Below are 22259 nucleotides of genomic sequence, written 5' to 3'. Positions count from 1 at the left end.
TGAGCTTATTTTTATGTAGTAATAGCTCACCAGATTTTTTTAACAGAGTTATTAGAATAGGCTCTGAAGGGAATACAGCCCTCTTCTTGGAAGTGCACCTTGCAGTGCTGCAGTGTTACTTCTGCTGTAGGTTTAATTATAGTAATTGCGTTATTTAAACAATAGCCAGTGCTGGATAGTTGGAACAAATTACAATTGAATACCTGCAGTGTAAATCAGATGCTTTTGCTGCTCTTTGCTCTGCTCATCCATCTTCCAAATGTTGAATACTGAATAGTCTCCGAGACTGGGCTGTGTCCTCGTGGTTGGTTGGATGGAAGAGATCCCACTCCCTTCTCATTATACAGTGGGGAAGGCATGTTCTGAAGGGGCTGATCCCATACAACAGCATCTTTTTTTAAATTGCAGACCCTAGTAGCAAAACTGTCGCAGGGACCACAACAGCCGAAGAAGCCTCGAAAATCTTGGCAGAGAAACGACGTCTTGCACGAGAGCAGAGAGAGCGTGAAGACCAGGAAAGGATTCAAAGGCTGGAGGAAGAACGGTAACTCTTCACTACCAGAAAATCAGGGTTTTGGTGTCTAAACCAGGCTGGGGGCATTTCTGGTGCACATCCCAGCTAGTCAGAATTATTCCACTCTTGGGGTGGGGAGACATCACAGCTGCGGGGGGGGGTAGGATGACGGAGCACTCTAGCAACATCAAAGACTGCCTGCGTGAAATGGGATGGCACTTCCTAGGCAGTGTTACCCTCCCATGTCTCTGCTGAGTCCACTCTTAACATGTTAATATCCTGCTTGCCCCACATTTAACTTTCCTCTGAGGGTATCAGAAGTCCTTGGGAAGCGTTCCTCTTCAGCTTTCCAGTGACCAACTCGGAGACTGTTCCAACTTGCAGGCTACTGGTTGCAAACAAAATATGTTATTTCTACCCCGCGCTGAGTATGATAAAGCAAGTTTCGTCAGAGGGGATCCTGTCTTGAGCAGGGGGCTGGATGAGATGACTTTGTGAGGTTCCTTCCAGCCCACCTTTCTTATGATCCTGAATGTCCTTTGTGGAATCACTTGGTCTCTCAATCCAGTTGTCAGTGGACAGATGACCTGATCTCTAAATTGGCTTCCCTGTGGACTGACCTTGCCATCCCCAATCCTGTGTCAGAGTCTGAGGGCATAAATGAACTTCTGTTCCCAGGGATGGCTCCTTCATATCAGATTTGATTTTCTGCTCCTCTCTGCCCCTCCTTTGGGATGGAGGTCATTAGAAGGAGCTTCATAAATGGGTTGCTCTGCAGAGCTCTCAAACCAGCACATTGCACAAGCTTTAAACTCTTACTGTCCTCCTATTCCTGCACCTTAAAGCAGTGCAGATTTCTCAGGGGTACCTGGGAGGAAGAAAAGGGGAAATACAGATGGAGGGAAAGGAAGAAAAGTGCACATGCACCTGGGGAGGTCTGTGGTTGCAATTACAGCGTTGCTTGTTACTTCATTAGATACGATGTGGGATGAGAGGGGGGTGCGGCAATAAGAAACGGAGGGCTTGCTGCCTTGGAGGAGATGTGTGGTTTAATCTGCTTCTTGGGAATCTTAGGATCAGAGCAGAGGAAATGGAAAAGAGAGCACTTGAAGACAGGGTCCGGAGGGAAGAGGAGCTCCGGAAGCTGGAGGAAGAAAAACAACTTGCCTATGAAGAGCAGCAAAGGCAAGCAGAAGAGGAGCGGCTTCGCCGGGAGCAGGAGGAGCGGGACAAGCTGGCAGAGCTTCAACAGCAGGTTTGCTTCTTAAGCAGAGACCATAGCTCTGAGCCTCGAGAGAGCAACGAGGTTTTTTGGGGATCCTGAACCCCAGACATACATGCTTGGAGGGGCAGGACACCACAGAAAAGCAGCTGCTGCCAAAACTGTCCCAAGCCAAGTGGCCATTGGGTCTGCAAAAGATCAGACACCAGTCTATGGAAAAGGGGCACCGCGCCTCGTGCCTCACCTGACTTCTTTTTAAATGGTAGTGATAATATCTCAGAGAGCAAGGATACCTGGCTCCTCCTGATCCTAAATACAGCTTTTCATGACTATACATTTTTCAATATATATCAGCTCTATTAAATAGGTTTAATTGATAGCAGTCCAAAGCCAACGAGGCTTATTATACAGAAAGTGTATCCATGGTGTACTGTCAAATTACTTCTATGCTGCTTCATAAACGTTTCTCAGCATTTTTACATGCTGCCAAACCCATCTAAATTGATGTTAAAGAAGCAGGAATCCTCTTAGCTTCCCAGCAAGGCTTGCAGTCATAATAGGAACAATTTTCCATTACAGTAGGAGCAATAATCGATGTGGCACCAGGTTTTGAAAGACTGTTATCTGACTGCAGTTTTTAAACACACCCTTTTGGAAAGTTATGAGTTTAGGCTCCAACTATCTGAATAGCTTAGGAGGCACCCAAAATGTTGTGACTTTCGAAGTTGAATGGGAAATTGTCCTTTGCATGGGGATTTAGGTAAGAGTTGATCTGCAAGTTTAAATAGCTAAAAGTGGTCATTTGAACCATTTATCTGTGGGCCTTTTTGCGAGATAGCAAGTAGTACAACAGCTCCTCTTCAAAGCCTTGAAGGGTGACTGGGATACTGAAAGTCATTGTCTCCTCCCACCCTTTAGAGAGAGGAAGCTGAAGCAAAAGCTCAAGAAGAAGCCGAAAGACAGAGGCTGGAGCGAGAGAGAATCATGCAGCAGAATATGCAGGAGAGACTCCAAAGAAAAAAGGTGCCTGTTTTCTGCTTTCAGACCTTTCTTAAGCAGCTTGGTGATAAACATGAAACAGGAAACCTGCAGTGGGAACAGTGTCAGCTATAATGGAATAAATCTAATTTTGAGTTGGAGCATGGAACGTAAGAATTTAATGGCTCAGCCCATACGTCCATCTCGCCCAGTCTCCTGTCACACAGCAGGAGAGAGCAGATGCTGAAAGGGAGAGTGAACTGCGTCTGACCAGGGCTTTCCCCTGCTCCTCTCTCACTTGCTGCCTCCAGCATCTAAGGTCCAGGCAGTTTTGATTCAGAGGCCGTGCCCCTCACTCCTCTGCTAAATAGCTCCCAATGTCCCTTTCCTCCAGCAATTCATCTAATCCAGAGGCGGGCAACTATTTTGGGCAGAGGGCCACTTACTGAGTTTTGGCAAGCCATCGAGGGCTGCATGACAGGCAGCCAGGGGCAGATAAATATTAATTTTCAAAATTTTTTTTAGGGGCCCCATGGGCCAGAAAGAATGGCCCGGCAGGCCGCATCCAGTCTCTGGGCCGCATTTTGCCCACCTCTAATCTAATCCCTTTGTAAATGTGGGTAAAACTGTCAGCTTCCACAACATCTTGTGGTCACAAGTTCTGCACTTTAATTGCACACTGTATGAAAGAACTGCTCTGTGTTAGTTTTTAAGCAGCCTTACTGCCTGTTTATTTCATTTTATGACCCTTAGTTTTTGAATTTTGGGTGAAAGGAGCCTTTTTCAAGTAAGCTTTTAAATACAGAAGTTGATGGAACAAACCCGGTACAGAGTTCAGCCCTCTCAGTGCTGCAAGGTTCACTTCTGTTGTCTTTTTAACAGAGAATTGAAGAAATAATGAAAAGAACTCGGAAGTTTGATCAGAGTGAAGTCAAGGTACCTGCTTGTTTGTGACGTGATAGAGGTGCGTGGCGGGAGAGGTCTCGCGTGTCTGGTTCGGATCCTTTCCAAACCTTGCACTTCCGAGGATTGTGTGCCTCTCTCCGCATTATACTGAAATGAAAGGGCTTCCAGTCAGTGCTAGGATCCTGTGCAGCGATTTCCACAGATTTCTGCTGTAACTCACATGCTCTCCCCGCTCCAGTCAAAGCTGCCTGTGTTAGCAGACGTGCGCAGGCAGCAAGGCTGTCCTGACTGTGTCACCTCCATGTGAGAGGTCACAGAGAGGAGCCAGTCAGAAACGAGGTGGATTTTTCATAGTAAGTTCTTCATTTATTCAGAAAAACCTTGCTCCAATTGTGAATGCAGCAGAGGGGAAGCCTCGACTCCATTCCAGCCTAACTGCTGTTTTAGCAAGTGCTTATGGCTTACCAGGCATTAACTGTGCCCCGGGCTAATGATCATTAGGGTGTTTGATTCTGTACCTTCTTTATCCAGCAGTCTAACTACTTCACAGGCATGAGGCACAGAAACTGCCCTGCTGGCTTAGTCTGGGGGCTGTCTGCCCTCATCCGCCCTTTTCTCCCCAACGGGCCAACTCCAGATGTCGGGAAGATCCTGGACACCTCTGTTTAGGCAGACGTAGAATTAATCCTGTGTCCCATGTAGGTCTGCCCATCCCCCAGTAGCGATGGATTTGAGCCCTGAAACGATGCATCCTCCCAAAGCTGCGCTGTGCGTGGCCCTCCATAGCACAGGGAGATTATAACCATGCAGGACCCCTGATTTAACGAGGGAAATCCCTAGGTCAGAAGCCAGGGCAGAGAGACGAACCAAGCCTGGGAGACGTTAGCCCCTCAGACGATTGCTGTTCCCCTCCACTACCTCAAGCTGTACACAGTGGCATGGCTCTCAGCTCCCCATGGCAGTGCTGCTGGAACAGATGTGTACATGATTTCCTTTCCTTTTGCTGCCCCTAATCCAGCTGGCTTTGCTGCCATGTCTCCAGATTCTTATAAATGTTCTTTCTTCAGGGCCTCTGTGTAACCTGGACATAACTTTTTAATGTGTTGGCTCATGGCCTGAGTGATCAGGTTTGGGCCATTGGCCATAACTGCTGTGCACGCTGCATAAATAATACCGTGATGCCGGACTCCTGTGAGTAACGCTTGGATAACTGTTGCAGGGTGAAGAGAAGTCTGCTGCCGGGATTAGTGAGGGAGAGGACGCCGAAGAAGAGGAAGAGCTGGGCCTTGAAAAAGCAGATGACCCTGGTAAGCAATTGCTCACCCAGGACCCAGAGGGTTAGAACTGTCAATACACTGAAGGTGGACAGTCAGGCATGCAGCACTAGCTGAGTCTAAGGCAGTGGGGCTGTTTGTGGTGATGCGGACACATTGCCAACAGCTGTGTGTTACAATAACGATACATCATTGTAGATGCCAGAATGCAGAAGATGAACAAGGTGGTTAACCAGAAATGTGAAATGAGTCATATGACTGTGTGGTCATAAGGGTCATACCGCAAAGCAGAGAGGCCACACGATAGACATATGCCAATTACCAAAGGGCACACCAGATTTCTCACTATGAAAGCAGGCAGTGCAGTTCCTATGCCTTTTTGGACCAAATCTCTAGAGAAGCGATCTAGTTTGCGCACCTCTGCAGCCAGCTTTCCAGGAAAGGAATGAATATTGCAGTGCTGGGAGCTTGGCACACTTCAGCCAGGCAAGAAGCTACTTGGGGATTTGCCACATGACCACGCCATCTCAACTTCTTTTCTGTCTTTCTTTCCAGAAAAGATGAATGGCGTTGCTCTCTCCCTGGAAATCAAGGGGGAGACAGAGAGTTCTTTCGAAGTTGCCTGTGGTTTGACTGGTGCAGAAACGTCAGTGCAAGATACGGAGGCTGATGAAGTATTTATGAATGGAGATGAGCAAGACAATGAGAGAAATAACGACGGGAGGTCTTTGCCTGTTAATCAGCTACAAGATTCCAGGTGTGGGGGGGGGGGGAAGAGAGAGAGAGAGAGGGTGTAACTTGTGCACTCGATGTACCTTAAGTGAGGTTATGGTCATCTGGTAGAAACACCTGATAGCTTTCTCTAGGCAAAGCCTCACACCAGTAAAATAAATGCTTTAAATTAGATATGTGATTAAGCTAAATCCACAGGATTTTGCTGTGGACCAGACTTCCCAGCAAGTGAACCATGGGTGTTCACAGCAAGCGAGGCTTTTAGTTCATCATCTGTTTAGAGATAGAGAATTTCTATCCAGTCCCAGGAAATCTCTTGACTCCTGGACAGTTTTTTTTAAGCTGGTCCAGAACTAGTGATGCTTTGGGAATGGCACTGCAAGGACTGTTAAATTTTAAGTTTCTTATCATGCCTGCTATCATGTATATTGACTAAATACAAAGGCCGGCTGTATCATGATTTCTTCAGAATGGTTGAAACCTGCTCCTTCATTGGAGTGTGGATTGATGGACTAGAACCCCTCACGAAGGCGTGCCATGATAGACATATGCCAAGGGTATCAAATTTACCCAAGAGCACGCCAGATTTCTCACTGTGAAAGCAGGTGATGCAGTTGCTATGCCTTTTTGGACCAAATCTCTAGAGAAGCAATCGTGTCTGAAGATTACTGGTTCAGTAGTGACTGAACAAGATGTTGGTGCAGTTGTTTTCTGCTTTGACTCCTAAAAGAGTTAGGGCAGCATATCCTAGAAATGCTCTTTGGGTAAAATGGGCTGTCTTTTCTAGAGCAAGCAGTTTTATATCGGTGGCTTCCTGTCTCTTTTCAGTGTAAATAAAAGTTAGCTACTCCTGGCTTCTAACAAAAATACTATTCTTTCCCCAGCCCTCCTGCAAAAGAAACGGTTATCCAGAACTCGGAAATATTGCACATGAATGAAGCTGATCACACAGTTGGACTCATACAGAATCTTAATGGAAAATCCAACGCATGGACTTTCAAGGAAATTCTCGATCTTGGAGTACATTCCAAGTCGCCCAGACTGAGTTCAGATAGCATCCCTGCTGATAACTGTCATCAAAACTTGAATGATGCTGCTACACTTCCCTCTGGTCCCAAGCTGGCATTTGAGGAAGATGGTGCAGTGAATCCACCGACCAAACCTATAGAGGCTGCCTCAGGTAATACCCACGACTTCTGTCTGCCTCCTACCCCCTCTGCATGAAGTCAGCTCCGTTAAATGTGCTTTGCACCCAAACGGTAGGTGTCTGAGAAGTATGTCGCTTGTTGAATCAGGATCACGCCCACGCTGCAGTGCTCATAGCTCCCATTCGGTCAGAGCACTCCCTGCCTAGGATGTGGTCACTGCAGCCAGGTCCCCTCCCAAAAGCAAGCTCAGTCATGGCAGAGCCGCTGTGGCATTCACCATCCTGAAGATGGGCTGTGCCTGTTAAATGCTGTGCTTTCCAGAACTGGTAGTGAGAGACGTTTTGAAGACAGCAACATGTTAAAACGTCTCTGGCTCCTGCAGTCCTTTGCCTGCCAGACTCAGCTGGCGTCCAGCTTTCCCTGCCCACAGTGCTGCAGTTTGGTGCTGGGCTGCTCAGCCTTCGCACCGGGAGCTGCTTCACTCGGGGTTTTGGTGGAACATCCTTCCACCAGTTCCTTGCACAGCAGGGATTCTCCACAACAGAAGTTCAGGACAGAACTGAATTGTCTTCCGTTGGGAGAGTCCCCAACACAGAGGGGCTTGTCACAGGAGGCCTTGTCCACGCATCAAAGTACAATGCGGCAGTGGAGGAGAGGAGGAAGGTGGTGGCAAGGGGATGGGTGTGCTCTGTGTGTCCTCTCTCCAGACACTACAGTGTAAATTATACCACCTGGGCTTTTCAGGCTGGCACCCATTGGATCTCCCCGGGGCAGACTTGTGTGCATGATGTACTTTCTTGGATCAGCCCCATTTACTGACATGAGCGTGATGCCCAGATTGTGGAGATGCGCTCACTCCAGCCGGGTGATTTGTAGGGGCTAGATACGCTCAGTTGTGTCCCTGCAGTGTCTGCTGTGCCTTATTTGAGACCTGCAGGTTTTGGTACCTTTGCTTCTTCCTTCCCACAGCCTTTGCTCTGAGGTATTTGAAATGTGCAGCCAAATGCAGTTGCCTCTCTAGAACAGCTCTGTTGAGCTTAATAATAAATTACATGTATTTTTATTGAAGGAGGAATCAGTTCTGAGGTTGGCTTTGATGCTTTGAGATGGGGCCACATAGGATGCAAGCCTATAACAGATGCATTCCCAAATCCCTCTGCCTTGCACCAACTGGCTTGTCCAGGGACAGGAGTGGACTGAGCAGCCAAGTGATTCCCAGCCAAGCTCTGGCTCCTGCCGGTGGCATGGCAGTTTGGCATGTGGTGCGTAGTATGTGTTACACTGCATTTAACTGCGTTAACCATTTCTTCTTTGCTTTTTGGACAGAACTGTGAACACTAGAGCCCAGGAGAAATAACCTGATTGCACTTCAGTGACAGTGTTTCACCGAGCACCGAAGGCCTTGCTTTGAAAAGCTGCTTGTTTACCTTGACCCACCTTCAAGCTTGCAAAAAAAAAAAAAAAAAAAGATGACGGGGGAAGGGATAGCAGACTTCAAAATTTGCACCTTGAAACACTTCAGGGAGACTCCTTTGCTGTTGTTCCTTTTCCATGTGTTTAGTGGACTGTTTTTGACAAGGCTTCCTGGTTACAGACGACCCGTTTTCCTTTTACGATCTCTGTATGACTCTGTCTCCAAGTCCCTTACTTTGGTATTAGTGCGGTGTACAGGTGTTGCCCCTGGAGCTGCCCCAGCTGGCTGCTGACAAGTTTTGCACGGCCCTAGAACGGCACATGGCAAACGTTTAACAAAGATGCATTCGGTGAGGAGTGAAACCAAACCCCGGGGGTAACATTTCCCTACAATGTCTCTACACTCATGAATGCAGGTAGGATATTTAAGAAAAGCTAAATTCAGTATCTTTCATCCAGCATCAGATTTAAGAAAAATGATTCTGGATTACTTTGAATGGGAAAGTAGTAGTAGTTTAACAACACAGCATCGTATCATCACTAGTGCATTTTAATGTTGGAGTAGCATTTTGTAGTACACGCCAGTACACGGGCACTAATACTTTGCAACACGGTTAAGTACCTAGACATGTTTGCCATAGTGCAGCTCAATATTTGTCTTGCTTTTTAAAATGTTTTCATTTGGATTACATATTTAAGGTTATCTACTCTCGTGTAAGTATTATTTTATTGTGTACATAACAGTATTAGACCACTGCAGTCATGTTTTGTTCATGTTAATTATTCTAAATGTTCCCGTGCTAGCTTTATAACAACGGCTGCAAATTTCGTGTGTTTCCCTTCCCTCGAGTCTGCATAAAGGAAGCTACTTAACCTAAACTTGCCTGCTTTTTACAGCATGAAGAGATTAACTGAGCATCTTTTTTGAAACTGGCTGCTGTTAGAAGTTCAAATGCAGTCCTGTTCTTATGCCTCCATAATAGATGTACCAGATAAGTGACTTCCTTTTAAGAATTGCTTTCTCAAACCCCGCTTTAAGCCATTGGCTGAAATGAACTAAATGAATCATCCAAATAGCAGCTGCATTTTCAGTGTTTAAATGCAAATGTTTTTGCTGGAACTAAACTGCGTTCCTTTCTTGACACCACAATAAAATAGGAAACCCTCCTCTCAACCCTTTGCTATTCAGACTCTAGTAGAACTGTTTTAGACTTAGAGCAGTGCCTTAGCTAAGAAGAAAATGTATTTTTGTATAATAGCTGTTTCATTCTGGCAGAGACAATCATTCTAACAAACCAGATGCTGATATTTTTTCTGTGCAGATATTATTTGTTGAATGCTCTGTTACAGCTGTATGTAAATATGTGTGCACTGTTAAATAAACTTTGCAGTTGAACCGATGCCTTTTTTATGATGACCCACCTGCCTACCCCAGTAGTCAGATGTTGCTTTTAAAATTGTATTTGTGTGGTTGAATTGTCTTTGTGCTGCTGCACTGCCTGCAGTGGGTCCTGTACAAGCCGACTGAAGTCCTCTAAGAACAAGGTCCAATTTTTCAGTTTTTGTCTTCCAAAAACCAGTGACTCGTTCTAACTTTTTCCCTTGGCAGCACTTTCCAGCCTGGCAAGGATGGGAATACATCACACTTTGGACAGTACATCTCACTTCTTTTCTTAACAACTTCTCCAGTTTGTTGCAGGTGCTGAGACGATGCACAGTGACTGGAGTAGCCTCGACTTGGTGAATGTTTCTGCATCAGGTACACTTTATTTTCCCTCATCAACTTTTTGTTGCTTAGGTACTGCTGAATGTCCTGTACCCTAGAGAGCTGTTGTAACTAAGACTCAGGCCATATGTTCACTCTGGAGTGGGGTTACTGCAGCTCTACTAACCAGGCCTACTGGCTTTGAATTCAGCTCGGGTGAACACGCAGCAGCTTGAGCGTGGACTTGGTGCATGGGGAGGGACCTTTGCACAGCCCTTAACCGTAGCCCAGGCTGCCATGGGCTCGCTGCTGTTTGGTGCTTGAGCTGGCTGGCATTGTATGTCCGTGGGTCCTGCCAGCTTCCCTCCGATTTACAACGCAGCCACGCCTCTAGTTCCAGCTAGCCTGCAGTTGTGCCCAGCTTGTACAGCACTTGGCAGAAGTGCTTTGATAGCTGTGCGTGTCCTGCTTCCCTGTGAGGTGTGCAGTGCCATGGCGGGGGGAGGTACACGCTCACATATGCAGAAACCCACAGGTGAAATGGGTTAAGCCAGTTTGTTTGTTCCCAGCCATGGATTTGTGCCCTCAGCTTCTCTGCAGTTTAACTAGAAATCCCAGCTGACTGATTCAAAGCCTTGAGTGGAGTGGCCTTTACCCCAAAGCCTTGTCGGTGTTTAAATCTTTGTAACATGAGCGCTACATTAACGAGGGAATAAGCAGAGAGTTGATACTGGCTGCTGTTACATTTTGAGGCTTTTCCCTTAGGATCGAGCCGCAAACAGTGTTGTTTAGAGTAATCAAATACTAGTGCTTATCTTCCCTTCCTTTTTATTACCAGGCTGGTTAAACACTGCCAAGCCTGACATGGTCAGCTCTGAGCTCTGAAGTGAAAACGGGAGAATTCATTAAGACCAGTCACTGCTGTGGAATGGTTATTTTCTTATCGGGAGTAAAGCAGACCAGTATTTCAGCCCCAAGGCCTTCTGTTTCAAAGAGCCAGCCTGCTAAAATGGCTGCTTCTCTCCAGCTGTGTGGGAAGGGGGTCGAAGGACAAAGGCATGTTGTACCTCTGCTCCACGACAGCCCCATTTCCTTAGAGCCCTGCAGCATGGGAGATGGCAGGAGTTTGGGGCTGGTCACAAATGCAAGTCTGTTTGCAGAAGACACAACCCCCTAATCCTGTGCTAAAACACTTCCTGGGCAGGGGAGCTGTGAGTTAACCCTGATGCCCACATGTGATGGATGCGTGCATATGCATACGCACACTCTCTCACTCTCTCCTTTTTGCAGCACATAAGGAGTCCAGGCACCCGTTCCCGGAGAGAAGCCCCACGAAGAAACAACCTTCCCCATGGCAGGAGTCCAAACAAGCACAAATCTAATTTTTATTAGCTTATCCAAAAAGACCATGGTGTGACAGGAGACCTGTCTGAAAAGGCACGTTCACTCTTTCTGCATGTTATGCTTCAGCAGAAGTATGGCAAAGGAATTAGCAATCCAGCTGGCAACAGCAGCGCTAAATAGTCAAGTAGCAAAGCTGATAAGTAAACCACCCCCACCCCCCACCCCCAACTAGCCATTCTCAACTTAGGCATGGCTTCCCTAAACCATACCAGCGCTAACTCTAGCCTAACCAGTGTTTATCTTGTTAGCCAGCCCATAAAGCCATAGCATGCACTTGCTGTAACTTAGGTTTCATGTGGTCTAAGCTTAGGCTTATTCAGAGTATAAGAAAAGGCATCTAATGTTCACTTGCTTCTAGGAGTATAGCTGATAAGTACTGTTAGGAAAAATGCGTAAGTTAAAGCGCTGTATATACGCTTGTGTATAATCTTTGCATCTCCTGAAATGTTGATCTTGGCAGAAGATGCAATGTCCCTCGTCAAAACCGCTTCAGTTAAGTGTCAAGCATCAACTTAAGGTACATGTTAAAAATCAGCTTTGTGGCATTTATGCTACTCATCACGCAGAATACTCAGGACCTGGCTGTCCGAGGCTACCCCTGCCATGCAGGTGGCCCCGTCAGCTGTTGCTCTAACCATTATATGAAAGCAGAGTTAGTTTTGCAGCCCACTAAATAGTTACCGCAGAGCTTTAAATCAAACCAAGCGTTGCCCCTTTGCCGAGACACACTCATAGGCCGCACAGGGCCTCCCCCCCCTGCTCGACAGCAAGTGCGCAGGCACCTCCTCACAGTCTATGGGGACACTCGGGACAGTAAATCTGCTGGTTATGGCAGACAAAGCGGCGGTTAGCCAGCGGGCGGGAGCACTTCTTGCACTTGAAGCAATAATCATGCCAGGACTGGTCTTCATAGTTGACCACGCTGGATCCCCGACCAAAGCCTGCAGTGGAGAGGGGAGACGTTATGGCAGGTGACTGGTGCAGATGGGGGGCACAGTCCCCAACTAGCTCACCCCAAGAAAACCTTGGGTTGGCCTCTGAAGAGTAGGTGCCTTCTTCCAAAGGGCCCCAGTGGGGACTGGCCACGGGGCAGGGATGAGCAGAACAGAGCAAAGGTGGTGGGGAGGCAAAAAGCAGCTCTGCTCCTCGCTTGGGGCCAGCCCCACCAGCCTAGGCTTGGACAGCGGCACTGGGGGCTTCAACATCTCCCTTCTAGGAGCTTGTTTAAGGCTGAGAGGCAGGGCCTCAGCAAGAGGTCCAGACTCCCCACAACTGCATGGGGGCCAACCTGTGCCGGGAGCGCTCTGGACTGCGGCTACAGCACTTGCTCTGGACAGGGGAGAGGCAGAGGCTGGCTCCCCTGCCCCTGGCAGCCCCAGCCTGGCGGCTCACTGCGCAGCAGGAGGGCTGGCCTGCCTACCTGTGATGGGGCTGTGGCAGCCCGCACACTTCTTGGCAACACACTCCTTGTAGCAGTCCACGCAGTAGAAGTCGTTCTCCACGGCCGTGAAGCGCCGCCCGCCAATGGGCTTCTTGCAGCTGGAGCAGACGAAGCACTCGGAGTGCCAGGGCTGCTCCTGGTAGGTGATGCCTCCGGAAGTGATGGGCTGGGGGAACACGAGGACAGACCTGCTCTAGCACCGCAGGCAGGCTAGCTCCTGGGGTGAAAGGAACCCAAATCCCTGGGTGTGGGGTCCCGTCTCCTGTGCCACTGGCTGGGCCCTTCTTTCTTCTGATCCAACTCTCCCCACAACCCAGCCTGGGAATCGCCCTGTGCTCCTTGCCTCCAGGTCTGGGATCGTGGCAGGCACCAGCCGTCGGTAACCTAGTGCTGTCCTGCCCAGAGGGTCTGCTCCAGGCAAGAGGCGCACCCCACACCCCTACTGGAGCTGATACCAGTGAGGGGCACAATTCTTGTGGGGCCTGGACCCAGGACCTCGGTCAGCCCAGGACTGCTGGCCCACTTACGTTCTTGCACTTGGCACAGGTCTTGGCGAACTTGTGCTCGTGGCAGGAGACACAGTAGATGTCGTCGCCCTTGGGGAAGAAGCTGCCGGTGCCAATCACGGCCTTGCACTGGTAGCAGGTGAAGCACTCCTTGTGCCACACGCTCTTCTTGTACTCCACGTTCTGGTCACCTGCAACACACAGCGCCAGGGGTTGGGGCCAGCGGCACAGGCCCCAGGACCGCTGCCAGCCCAGGGGCCGAGCACTCGGAGCAGAGCCAAATGGAGGTGCTCAAGGAAAAGGCCACTGGTCGGGGATGGTCTAGGTCTAGTGCTGCCTGGTTTTACAAAACATTTTAAGGTGGATTTGTCTGGGCGGGTTTGAACACGGCAGGTCCTGCTGCAGGCAGGGGCTGGATGAGAAGCTCCCTCCCACCCCTAGTCCGCTCCGCGCACGGGACGGGAAGGCCTGGGCCTGGTGAGCTACCTGCGATAATGGGCTTGTAGCAGCCCTTGCAGCGCGGAGCCTCGTCCTTGGCGGTGCAGTTGCTGCACCAGACCTTGTTGTTCTCACGTAGCATGAAGGGTTCGTTGACCAGCGAGGCGTAGCACTTGGTGCAGTGGAAGCAGCTGTCGTGCCAGTACCGGTTCTTGAAGTGCAGCTCCTGGGGGCAGTCGCAGCAGCAGTGTCACTGCCAGAGGCACCCCCAGCCCCGCACTGCCCCTTCCACAGGTGCTGAGGGGGGCCTCAGCCCCGGGAAGCAGCACCACAGCCCCTTCCCTCCTCCTCCAGCACCTGCTTGGCCGCAGCCAGGCCCCCACCTACCTTGGAGTCGGCGCCGATGGGCTTGCGGCACTCGGTGCAGGTGTTGGCGCAAAACTTCTCGAAGCACTTGACGCAGCAGTGGCGCCCCTCCTTCTGCACGTACTTCTTGCCATGCAGCGAATCGCGGCAGTAGTGGCAGTCGAAGCGGTCCGACATGGTGCCCACTGTGTAGCTGCTGGGCCCACCTGTGGGAGAGGGGGAAGCACATGTCAACGCCGGTGCCCCGGGCCCCAGCACACGGTGCCGTCCCTCCCAGGAGGCGCAGGGTCCCCAGCCCTCTGCCCCCTGGGCCAGGGTGCGGTGATGGGGGGGGAGGGTATCCCCCCCACTGTCTTCTGCTGATGGGCAGGGGGTTTGTGTGCTCAGGGCAGAGCCAGGGACTAGCAGAACCCATGCCGGCGCAGCCTGGTGCCCCGGCTTGGGCCCCGAGTGCCCGCACGCCGCTCCCTCTCCGTGCCAGCTGGACACGCTCGCACAGCACTGGGGCTTACGCCTGTACCTTCTGCTGCCGCCAGAGAGCAGCTCAGGCTTTGCTCACAGAAACGCTAGTGCGGGGAGGAGGGGTTCCTGGTACCAGCGCATCCACGCCAGGTGCAGCAGCCTGCTCCCAGCTGTGATTTGCTAGCCGAGGGCAGGAGGATGCATGTACATGCACATATGCACGCACGTATGCATGCATGCGCACCCACTCGTGCATGCAAACACATGTATGTGTACACACACACAGTCCTGCATTTACTCTGTAGCTGGCTGCAGGAAACCCTGCCTACAGGCTGAGGTTTTTGGGCAGCAAACAAGTCAGATGCTCTCTATAACCTGCTGGATGGGCCTAGCCCGCTCTTCACCCTGCACCTACCGCCCTGCCTGCATGCACCCCGCTACGTGCTGCGCTGAGCACGCCCTGGCACCAGGATGCCCGGAGATGTTGGCTCGCTCAGTGCCAGCAGCTTCCCTGCGAAGCCAGACGATCATGTCCTGCTCCCATGACTGGCAGCTCCCAGCTGCTCCCACCCTTCCTCCACCTGCAGTCACTCAGACTCGTGTGAGCTGGCACGGTACCGGATGCACCCAGACACCTGGGATTTGCCACGAAGTCACCATGAGCAGCACCGGGACCAGGGCCAGGAAGGCCTGGCTGGGTCACCTCCCACCCCATGAGGAAGGATGGCGGCAGCGGTCAGCCCCAGGAGAGGACAAGGGTAATGCCCTGCTCCACCTCAGCTTGTGGGGCGAGCCGGACGGAGCCGGGAGCTTGCAGCTGCTGCTTCAGCACCCCTTGACGTGAGCTCCCTGGAGCTGCCAGTGCCGCAGGCGCCCGCAGCACCCTCACGAGATGCTCCCATGCATCAGCCCTGCTGGGCTGCACCCATGCATGGGCTCGTGGATGCAGCCTGGTGCTGTGCACCAAAGCCCTGGCTGTCCCAGTGGCAAGGTCATAGCCACCCCACCTCCCTGCCCAGGACCCCCGAGCTGGGGCACCACATATAACAAGCAGCGAAGCTCGGGGCTGGGCAGGACCTCGGTGCCGGCTGTGCCACAGCCAGCGCAGGGCTGGTGCCCTCCATGCAAGGTGGAAGCACAGGCCTCTGCACACCCGGCTTGGGGGTGTCTGCAGGCCAGGCATTGCCCATGTGCCACCCCACTTCCTGCCCCTACCACCAGCGGTCTCAGACCTCTGCACCTCGGGCTCTCGTCCGGACAGTCCCCAAGTAGTCGGGGGGGAAAAAGCTACTGACCAGGGAACTGGGGAGACGAAAAACCCAGGAGGGAGGTCCGGCTGCACAGCTGTGCAGGGTGGGGTACTGCCCATGCCGGGGGGGTGGCGGGGAGAAGGGACAGTGCACTGGCCGCCGGCTGAAGGGGCGGTGGTGCATTAAAGGCCAAACTCCATGCAGAGCACAAAGCAACACCAAGAATTTGCAATATCCAGGGAGACCTATAAGCCCTGGGCCGTGGTCCTCCCAGCCTCCGCCGGCTTTCCTGAACCAGCTCCAGAAACTAATCCCGCACGAAGCTGGTTCCCAGAAGCTCTGGCAAAGCAGAGCCTCAATTTAACTCCTGGCCACCGCACCAAGGCCCCAGGCCAAGCCTGTGGCCTTCTCCAATATCAGAGTATTTCATGTGAAAACAGGCTAAAATTCAGCAGTAATTTACCTAACCACAAACACGCCAACTGTCTGCGTGTGCCAACCTGTCCCCATTCGGGAGCCAGGCCTGACCTGTCGCCCGCCCAGCGCTTCCCATCCCTCCGGCAGCGTGCGGCGCCTGCCTCTGCCTCCCCGCACAGCTCTCGGCCTGCATTTCAGAGCAGAAAGGCCAATATAGTATTTTAGCCACAACTCTGCCTTGCTGATCATGCCCAAATCCAACAGAGTTGCTTATGGCCCTGGCTGCAAAGGATGGATGCGGTATCACGGGGCCATCGCTAGGACCACCTGCGCTAAACCTGCAAGTGGCCAAGATACCAACGCCCAGCGCCGTGCACCAGACTCCGCTCTGAACTGTAGTTCGCAGCCCGCTTTGGTCTCCCGCCCGGCTCAGCTGAGGGCAGATGCTTTTCTGACCTGTTAACCTCACATGGGGGGGGTGGCAGCTGCAGTGCTAGGAGCCCCAGTAAGGGACCGGGAGCCCTGGTACAGCAAGACGGTCCCTGCCCCAAACAGCTCGCACCATGTGTAAAAGACAGTCAGACGCGGACGGGCGGGGAGACCACGGAGTCGGTGGCCAGCGCAGCGGGCAGTGGTCCCAGCACAGCGACCAAGTGAATTGGACCGTCAGGGTCAGCGCTAAGAGCAAGGCGCCGCGAGTTGCCCATTAATTAGAAATACAGCCCGTGCCCCACGTGTGATGGTGCTACAGGTGCACGTGCAAAACCCAGATCCTTGATGCTTGAGGGCAGGTGGCACCACGCAAAGGCAAATCCAGCATGATTTACCCACCTTGCAAACTTCCCCCTCTGGTTGTAAAAGCACTTTTACTCCTCATTAGACCTCAAAGCCATGCTCTGCCCTTGTTCTGCGCGTGCTCCCTGCACCTGCTCTGCCTTTGCTTTTCTGGCAAAATTCACGAGCGTGACACAACCACCTCTTTCAGCCTGTGGGTGTAAAATATCCATGACCCAAAATATGCAGGGCACAGTTGTATAATCCCTGCATGGCAAAAGCTGTCTCCTTCAGGAAATGGGCTGGAGCGGCTCAAGGAGGAGAAAGAGAAACACCAAGTAACCACGACCCGTCCCCTCCAGTGCAGCAACCTGCGCTGGTATTTTACCCCGGAGGAGAGGGCAAGGAAGCAGAAACCTCCCCGCGCCCAATGCCAGTGCCCAAGCAAGAAAGCTGCGTGGCAAACATCCTGCCCCGCAGTGCCCACCCTGAGACCATGTAACGGCCACCCTGAACGCGCAGCTGACGTGCACCACGTGCACCGCGCACTGTGTTCATGTCCCATTCAACACCCCTGCACCGGACTACACCCTGACCTCCTGCAGCTGCAACACCCCAAGCACTGCTTAGCGCCCATTAGGGGAGTAAGTAGGCAACAAGTAAAAAAACCGCTTTTACGACACGCTATTCGGCTATTAAAATACACTGCGCAATACAACAAGGCCGCCCGCCGATAAACGCGTCTACGGTATTGCCGTGTTACCTGTATGCCTGTGGAAAGCCATGATTAAGGGACTAATTCACAAGCCGCCCCTTAGACAACTGAGTTCATAGTCTCTCGCCTGATAAGAATGTGTCTCATTTGATAACATACATTTAAGGGGAGGCTATTAATACAGAAAGACCTAGCACCAGATGTCCACACCCCCTCCCCAGGGATCACCATGTTAATCCCACTCCAAAATTCTTACCATTTTAGGTGATCCAAGGGAGAAGAATAGGATCCAGGGACAACATATAAATACCTGCACGACTACTTCAGCATCCAAATTCGTTCTAGAGGCGGCGGGAGCGCGGCTGCAGCTCAAACGCCCGAGAGGGCACAGCCCGGCCTTGGCTTTCTGGGCAGCTCGCAGGCATTACAGTGTATACCCGGGGGTCAGGGCTGCCCCACACTCGCTGGGTCTGAACAGTATTTAAACAACAGAAGCTGATTACAGGGGCCAAGTGTGAGCTCCCAGTGCCACGCAAGCTAGTGTGGCCCCTCCAAGAGTGAGCAATACGTGCTTCTATTATCCCAAAGGAAACCCACTAGGAGAGCAGGCACTTTAGTCTGCCCCCAAAGGCTGGCACCGGACCCCTGCACAGGGGCTGGACCTCGGCGGGTTTAACGAGAGCGTCCAACCTGCAACGTGGTTTTATTTCAGGGTAGCTCAAGGGCCTGAGCCCCCCCCGTCCCCTCTGCTCGCGCAGCAGGGGAAACCGCAGCGCGGCACGGAGAAGCCGCGTGAGAGGCTCAGCAACGCCGTGCCATCGCTTTCGCAGCTGGAGCGGAGGCCACCTGGCCGCTGTCCTCACGAGCCGCGCATCTCAAGTGTGTCCCTCTAGCTTACAGCGTGTGGCGGCAGGGAAGTCGTGTCAGCACCACGCTATGTAAACAGGGCCGGGGCGGCAGACGGGGATCAGTGGCCTGAGCTCGGGGCTGGGAGCCAGGAACGCCTCAACCTGAGCCCTGCCAATGACACTGACTCACTGCGCGGCCGTGGGAAAGTCGGTTAACCTCCCGAGCTCGGTTTCCTGCCCTGGGCACCTACTCAGGGGAGCGCTGTGAGAAATGGGCTGCTGTTCCTAGGCCAGGCTATACAGTGTTTGTACAGTAATTGCGCTGCCTGGCACTAAGCACTGCTGTGTTGTGGGGCTTGGGAAAGACTCTCGCTTGGACCACGGGCAGGTTGGCACGCTCCACCGCAACGAGCACAATGCAAGCGCGCGGCACGGGCTGGCTGTCGTGACCCAGGAGCCCCGTGCTACAACTCGGCCCACCCCGAGACACGCCGGCAGGGCTAGACTCCGTTCCAATCGCCGTGTGCGTGTGAACGTACCTCACGGCTGGCAAGGAGAGCGTGTTTGATCCAGAGGAGCAAAGAGCAGTCCGTGGATTCAGCACGCTGGGCCGGGATATCTATACAGTAGTGCTGTGATGGCCTGGCCGCTGTGATGGTCCCAGAGAAAAGTGAGAAGCAAGATTTGTTGGGTAACATCTTTTATTGAACCAAGTCATTGGTATTCAGCATCAGCTGCACCTGCTCCTTTTCCAGACCTGAGGAAGGACACATCGTGCCCAAAAGTTTGTCTAATATTTGTCCCAACTATACAGCCGGTTGGAGAAAAAGCCCTGCCGGCCCGCCCTAATCAACACGTCAGACTGAAGCAGACGACTCTCCTGGGCCGGGAAGTCACACGGCTCCGAGCAACCGGGCTGCTCTCGCTGCACACGAACGGTGCAATGTTCACAGACAGCTCCGTCCGTCTGTTGGCAACGTGCAGGGGTTCACAAGGATAACCATGCTCCTTGTGGTGCCAGTAGCGATCTGGCATGCTGTTCACCCTATGGTAGGCGAGGGTTGGCATCCCCTGGCTGCAATCCCACTGGGTAATTATTTTCTGCCTCTCTAAACGATCCCCTGCGATTTCAATTAGCTACAGTAAGCTTCGCTTCCTGTCCTAAACGGCAGTGTCACATTCCTGAGCGGCGTTAAACCAGCTGTCACGTTCCACCCCAGAGATGGCTGCAATTCATAGACAGAATTGGAGAGGTGCACATGTACATGTCTAAGCATGCTGCAGGCACACTAGACGGAGGCCCAGGGCCTGTGTGAGCGTATTTCACATGCACGCGCGCGCACACACACACACACACACACACACAGAGTCTCCCAGATATACCAAATACACACATCCATATGTGCCACATCCACAGGTGCCCATATATAATATGAAGCAGGAGCAGGAAGGAACAGGGGTAAAAGTAGAGACTGAGAAAACGCAGCAGGGAAGCCACGGCGCAGAGGAGGCTGATGGCAGTCCTGCCACCACTGCCCGGGAAGCCAGCGTTTCATGCCAGGAGCGCGGCTTGCAAAGCCCTCAGGGTGCCATAGAAAAGTCAGCCCGTTCCAGCGGAAGGCAGCGGCCACCCTAAGCAACACGAAGCACGGCCCTCTCCCGCCTGGGGCAGCGCTGAACCGCTGGCGGTCATGCCTCCAGGCAATTTCCAGCTCCTGTCCAGGCCCGTGTTCCTCCCCAGCGTCCCCCAAACGCCCCATTACACAGGGTATCCTTATATCTATTATGTCCCAGCCAGAGGTCCACTGTGCAGCCAACCAGGTCCTCACCCCACGCACGAGGGCTGCGGGTCTCGATCTCCGTGGGAAACTCCACTCGTCTCTTGATTACAGAAACGTCACGGCGCTGCCCTTCTGCTGCAAAGACCCGAGAGAGGGCACGTTTTGGACACGCAGGGTTTCTATTGGAAATCTTGGGGTTTACCTTGCGACTCACAGGTAGGGGTCTACACACCTACGGGTGCTGCAGCACCCTTGAAAGGACCTCCTGGCCCCCGGCTGAGAGTCACCGCACCGCGGGGAGGGAGCCCCTGCAGAATCTCCTCGCACCGTCATCTGCAGATGTTCAGGGCACCCCGGCCCTGGCACTTGCATTTCCCTCCTCATCTGGCCTGAGGCCTGGGGCTGCACCCGCTGCACCTTTCTATTTAGTCCCCAGTTTCTTTATGTTTTTTTCCAGCCAACTGAGCCCCGAGACATTTCCCTCAAAGCCGCTGTTTATCGGCTGGGTGGTGGCTGGGCTGATGGCATGACTGAGCCGTAGTGTCACCGACTCAAATACACGAGTGATTCAGCATTGTGTTGCCCGGAGTATCTTTCTTGACCTAAACAATCCTGCCAGAAAAATGTGTGTCTGGACAGCTCCAGCCCTTCTCGCATATCCCTGTCACTCAGCGCAGCCGAGAGTCACTGAAATAGGACCGCGGCTCTATCCAGGCATTGACGAGCCATTAGTCACCATCAAAGGGACGAGCGCGCCGCAGTACATGCAGCGCGGTGCCCACCTTTCAGGGAAATGTTCCACTCCGCGGCCCCCCGCGCGCCGCCCCGGCTGCACACGGCACCAGCAAGCGAGAAGGGGGCGCGCTGACAGCTTTGACCCGGGCTAAGAGCGCTGATCTGCTCCGCGGCCCATCATCTGCCGTCCAGCTGGCGGGGGGGGGTTGTGCCCCCACGCCAGAGCTGTTGCGTGTGACGGCGCAGGACAGGTGCAGTCAACACTCCCAAAGCGGGGCCTGCCGCAGGCAAGAGGGGAGTTTTCGGGGTGGGCGCCTGTGCAGCGAGGCCGCGGCGAGACCGGCTCACGCATCCGCAGCTGCCCGTGGATCCTCCAGGAGCAACTGCGGACCCGGCGAGCCTCCCACTCCTGGGGTGCAGGCATCCCGGCCCCCCCACTCATGCTTTCCCGGGGCTGGGCCTCTGCTGCCCGGTCCTCACCCCTTCATGCAACACCGGGCAGCTGGCTCTGCTGCCCCAGGCAGTGGGGAGAGGGCAGACACCCCGGCAGGGTGCTCAGCTCCTCTCCTCGGCGGAGCTGACGTGAGAAGGGGGCAATGCCCAGCGCCGTACGTGGGAGAAAAGTCCGGGCAGAAAAGCAACCGGGCGGGGGTGAAAACACTGCAGAGCAGAGTCCGGTGCTCACAGGGGACTTGTCCCCTCACGTGCTCCCAGGCTGCCCCTCACCCCGACTGCCGTCTAAAGCCCAGCCGAGCGGGGCGGTCATGGAGACTCCCGCCCGCACCTCCTCCACGAGCAGCCCCCGGCCAAGACAAGCGCCACGGTACTGCCCCGGGGGGCCTAGCGCCACGTGATGGCCCCCCACGCGGGGGCCGTCTAAAAGCAGCAGGCGCACAGCCTTGCTCACCAAAGCAGCCGGCGACTGCACGCTAAAGCGAAGCTGATGCTTCCCCTGCTGCCTCCGCGAGCTGGGGAGCAGTGCCAAGGCGAGGGGCTGGCCTCGTGCGTCTCGTGGGAGCAAGCTGGACGGGGGAGACTGCTGTGCGTCGAGCCACGTGAAAACTCTGCACTGATGGGCGGCGAGACCACCCCCCAGCGAGAGCCCCGCGGCCTTGCGCTCTGGGGGTGACCCCCACACCGCCAAGCACGCCCGTCGCGCGGGGGGCTGGAGAAGGCCTCTCGGACCAGCGCGGGAGTCACCACCGCAGGGGAGGCACGCTGGCACTGCCA

At 53.2% G+C, this 22259-nt stretch overlaps 2 protein-coding genes across 8 annotated transcripts in view; one reads left to right on the top strand and one right to left on the bottom strand.

Moving 5' to 3' along the window:
• MAP7D3 (MAP7 domain containing 3) overlaps positions 1-9587 on the top strand; it is a 51799-nt gene extending 42212 nt beyond the window's left edge. For all 5 annotated transcript variants that reach the window (XM_090058926.1, XM_090058925.1, XM_090058924.1 and 2 more), the window contains 8 exons: positions 409-544; positions 1589-1769; positions 2655-2759; positions 3597-3650; positions 4840-4927; positions 5450-5651; positions 6511-6806; positions 8101-9587. In XM_090058926.1, the coding sequence (XP_089915052.1) occupies positions 409-544; positions 1589-1769; positions 2655-2759; positions 3597-3650; positions 4840-4927; positions 5450-5651; positions 6511-6806; positions 8101-8108 (1070 nt within the window). In that variant the 3' untranslated portion in view covers positions 8109-9587. The remainder of the gene's footprint in view (positions 1-408; positions 545-1588; positions 1770-2654; positions 2760-3596; positions 3651-4839; positions 4928-5449; positions 5652-6510; positions 6807-8100) is intronic.
• A 1666-nt stretch (positions 9588-11253) lies between these two features.
• Positions 11254-22259, bottom strand: part of FHL1 (four and a half LIM domains 1) — a 29077-nt gene continuing 18071 nt past the window's right edge. Inside the window, exons 1-6 of one of the 3 annotated variants that reach the window (XM_090058929.1) lie at positions 17714-17864; positions 14069-14253; positions 13730-13907; positions 13265-13434; positions 12717-12903; positions 11254-12237 (exon numbers count right to left, since the gene is read on the bottom strand). In XM_090058929.1, the coding sequence (XP_089915055.1) occupies positions 12083-12237; positions 12717-12903; positions 13265-13434; positions 13730-13907; positions 14069-14253; positions 17714-17735 (897 nt within the window). In that variant the 5' untranslated portion in view covers positions 17736-17864 and the 3' untranslated portion in view covers positions 11254-12082. Of the gene's footprint in view, positions 12238-12716; positions 12904-13264; positions 13435-13729; positions 13908-14068; positions 14254-17007; positions 17130-17713; positions 17865-22259 lie in introns of those variants that run through there. The other 2 variants (XM_090058928.1, XM_090058927.1) reach the window with 2 other exon arrangements.

Source organism: Crocodylus siamensis, chromosome 8 (assembly GCF_052110815.1).
Source record: "Crocodylus siamensis isolate JL-2025a chromosome 8, ASM5211081v1, whole genome shotgun sequence".
Taxonomy (NCBI): domain Eukaryota; kingdom Metazoa; phylum Chordata; order Crocodylia; family Crocodylidae; genus Crocodylus; species Crocodylus siamensis.
The sequence above is the reverse complement of the archived record's forward strand: the minus strand, read 5'-3'. Positions and strand labels throughout refer to the sequence as shown.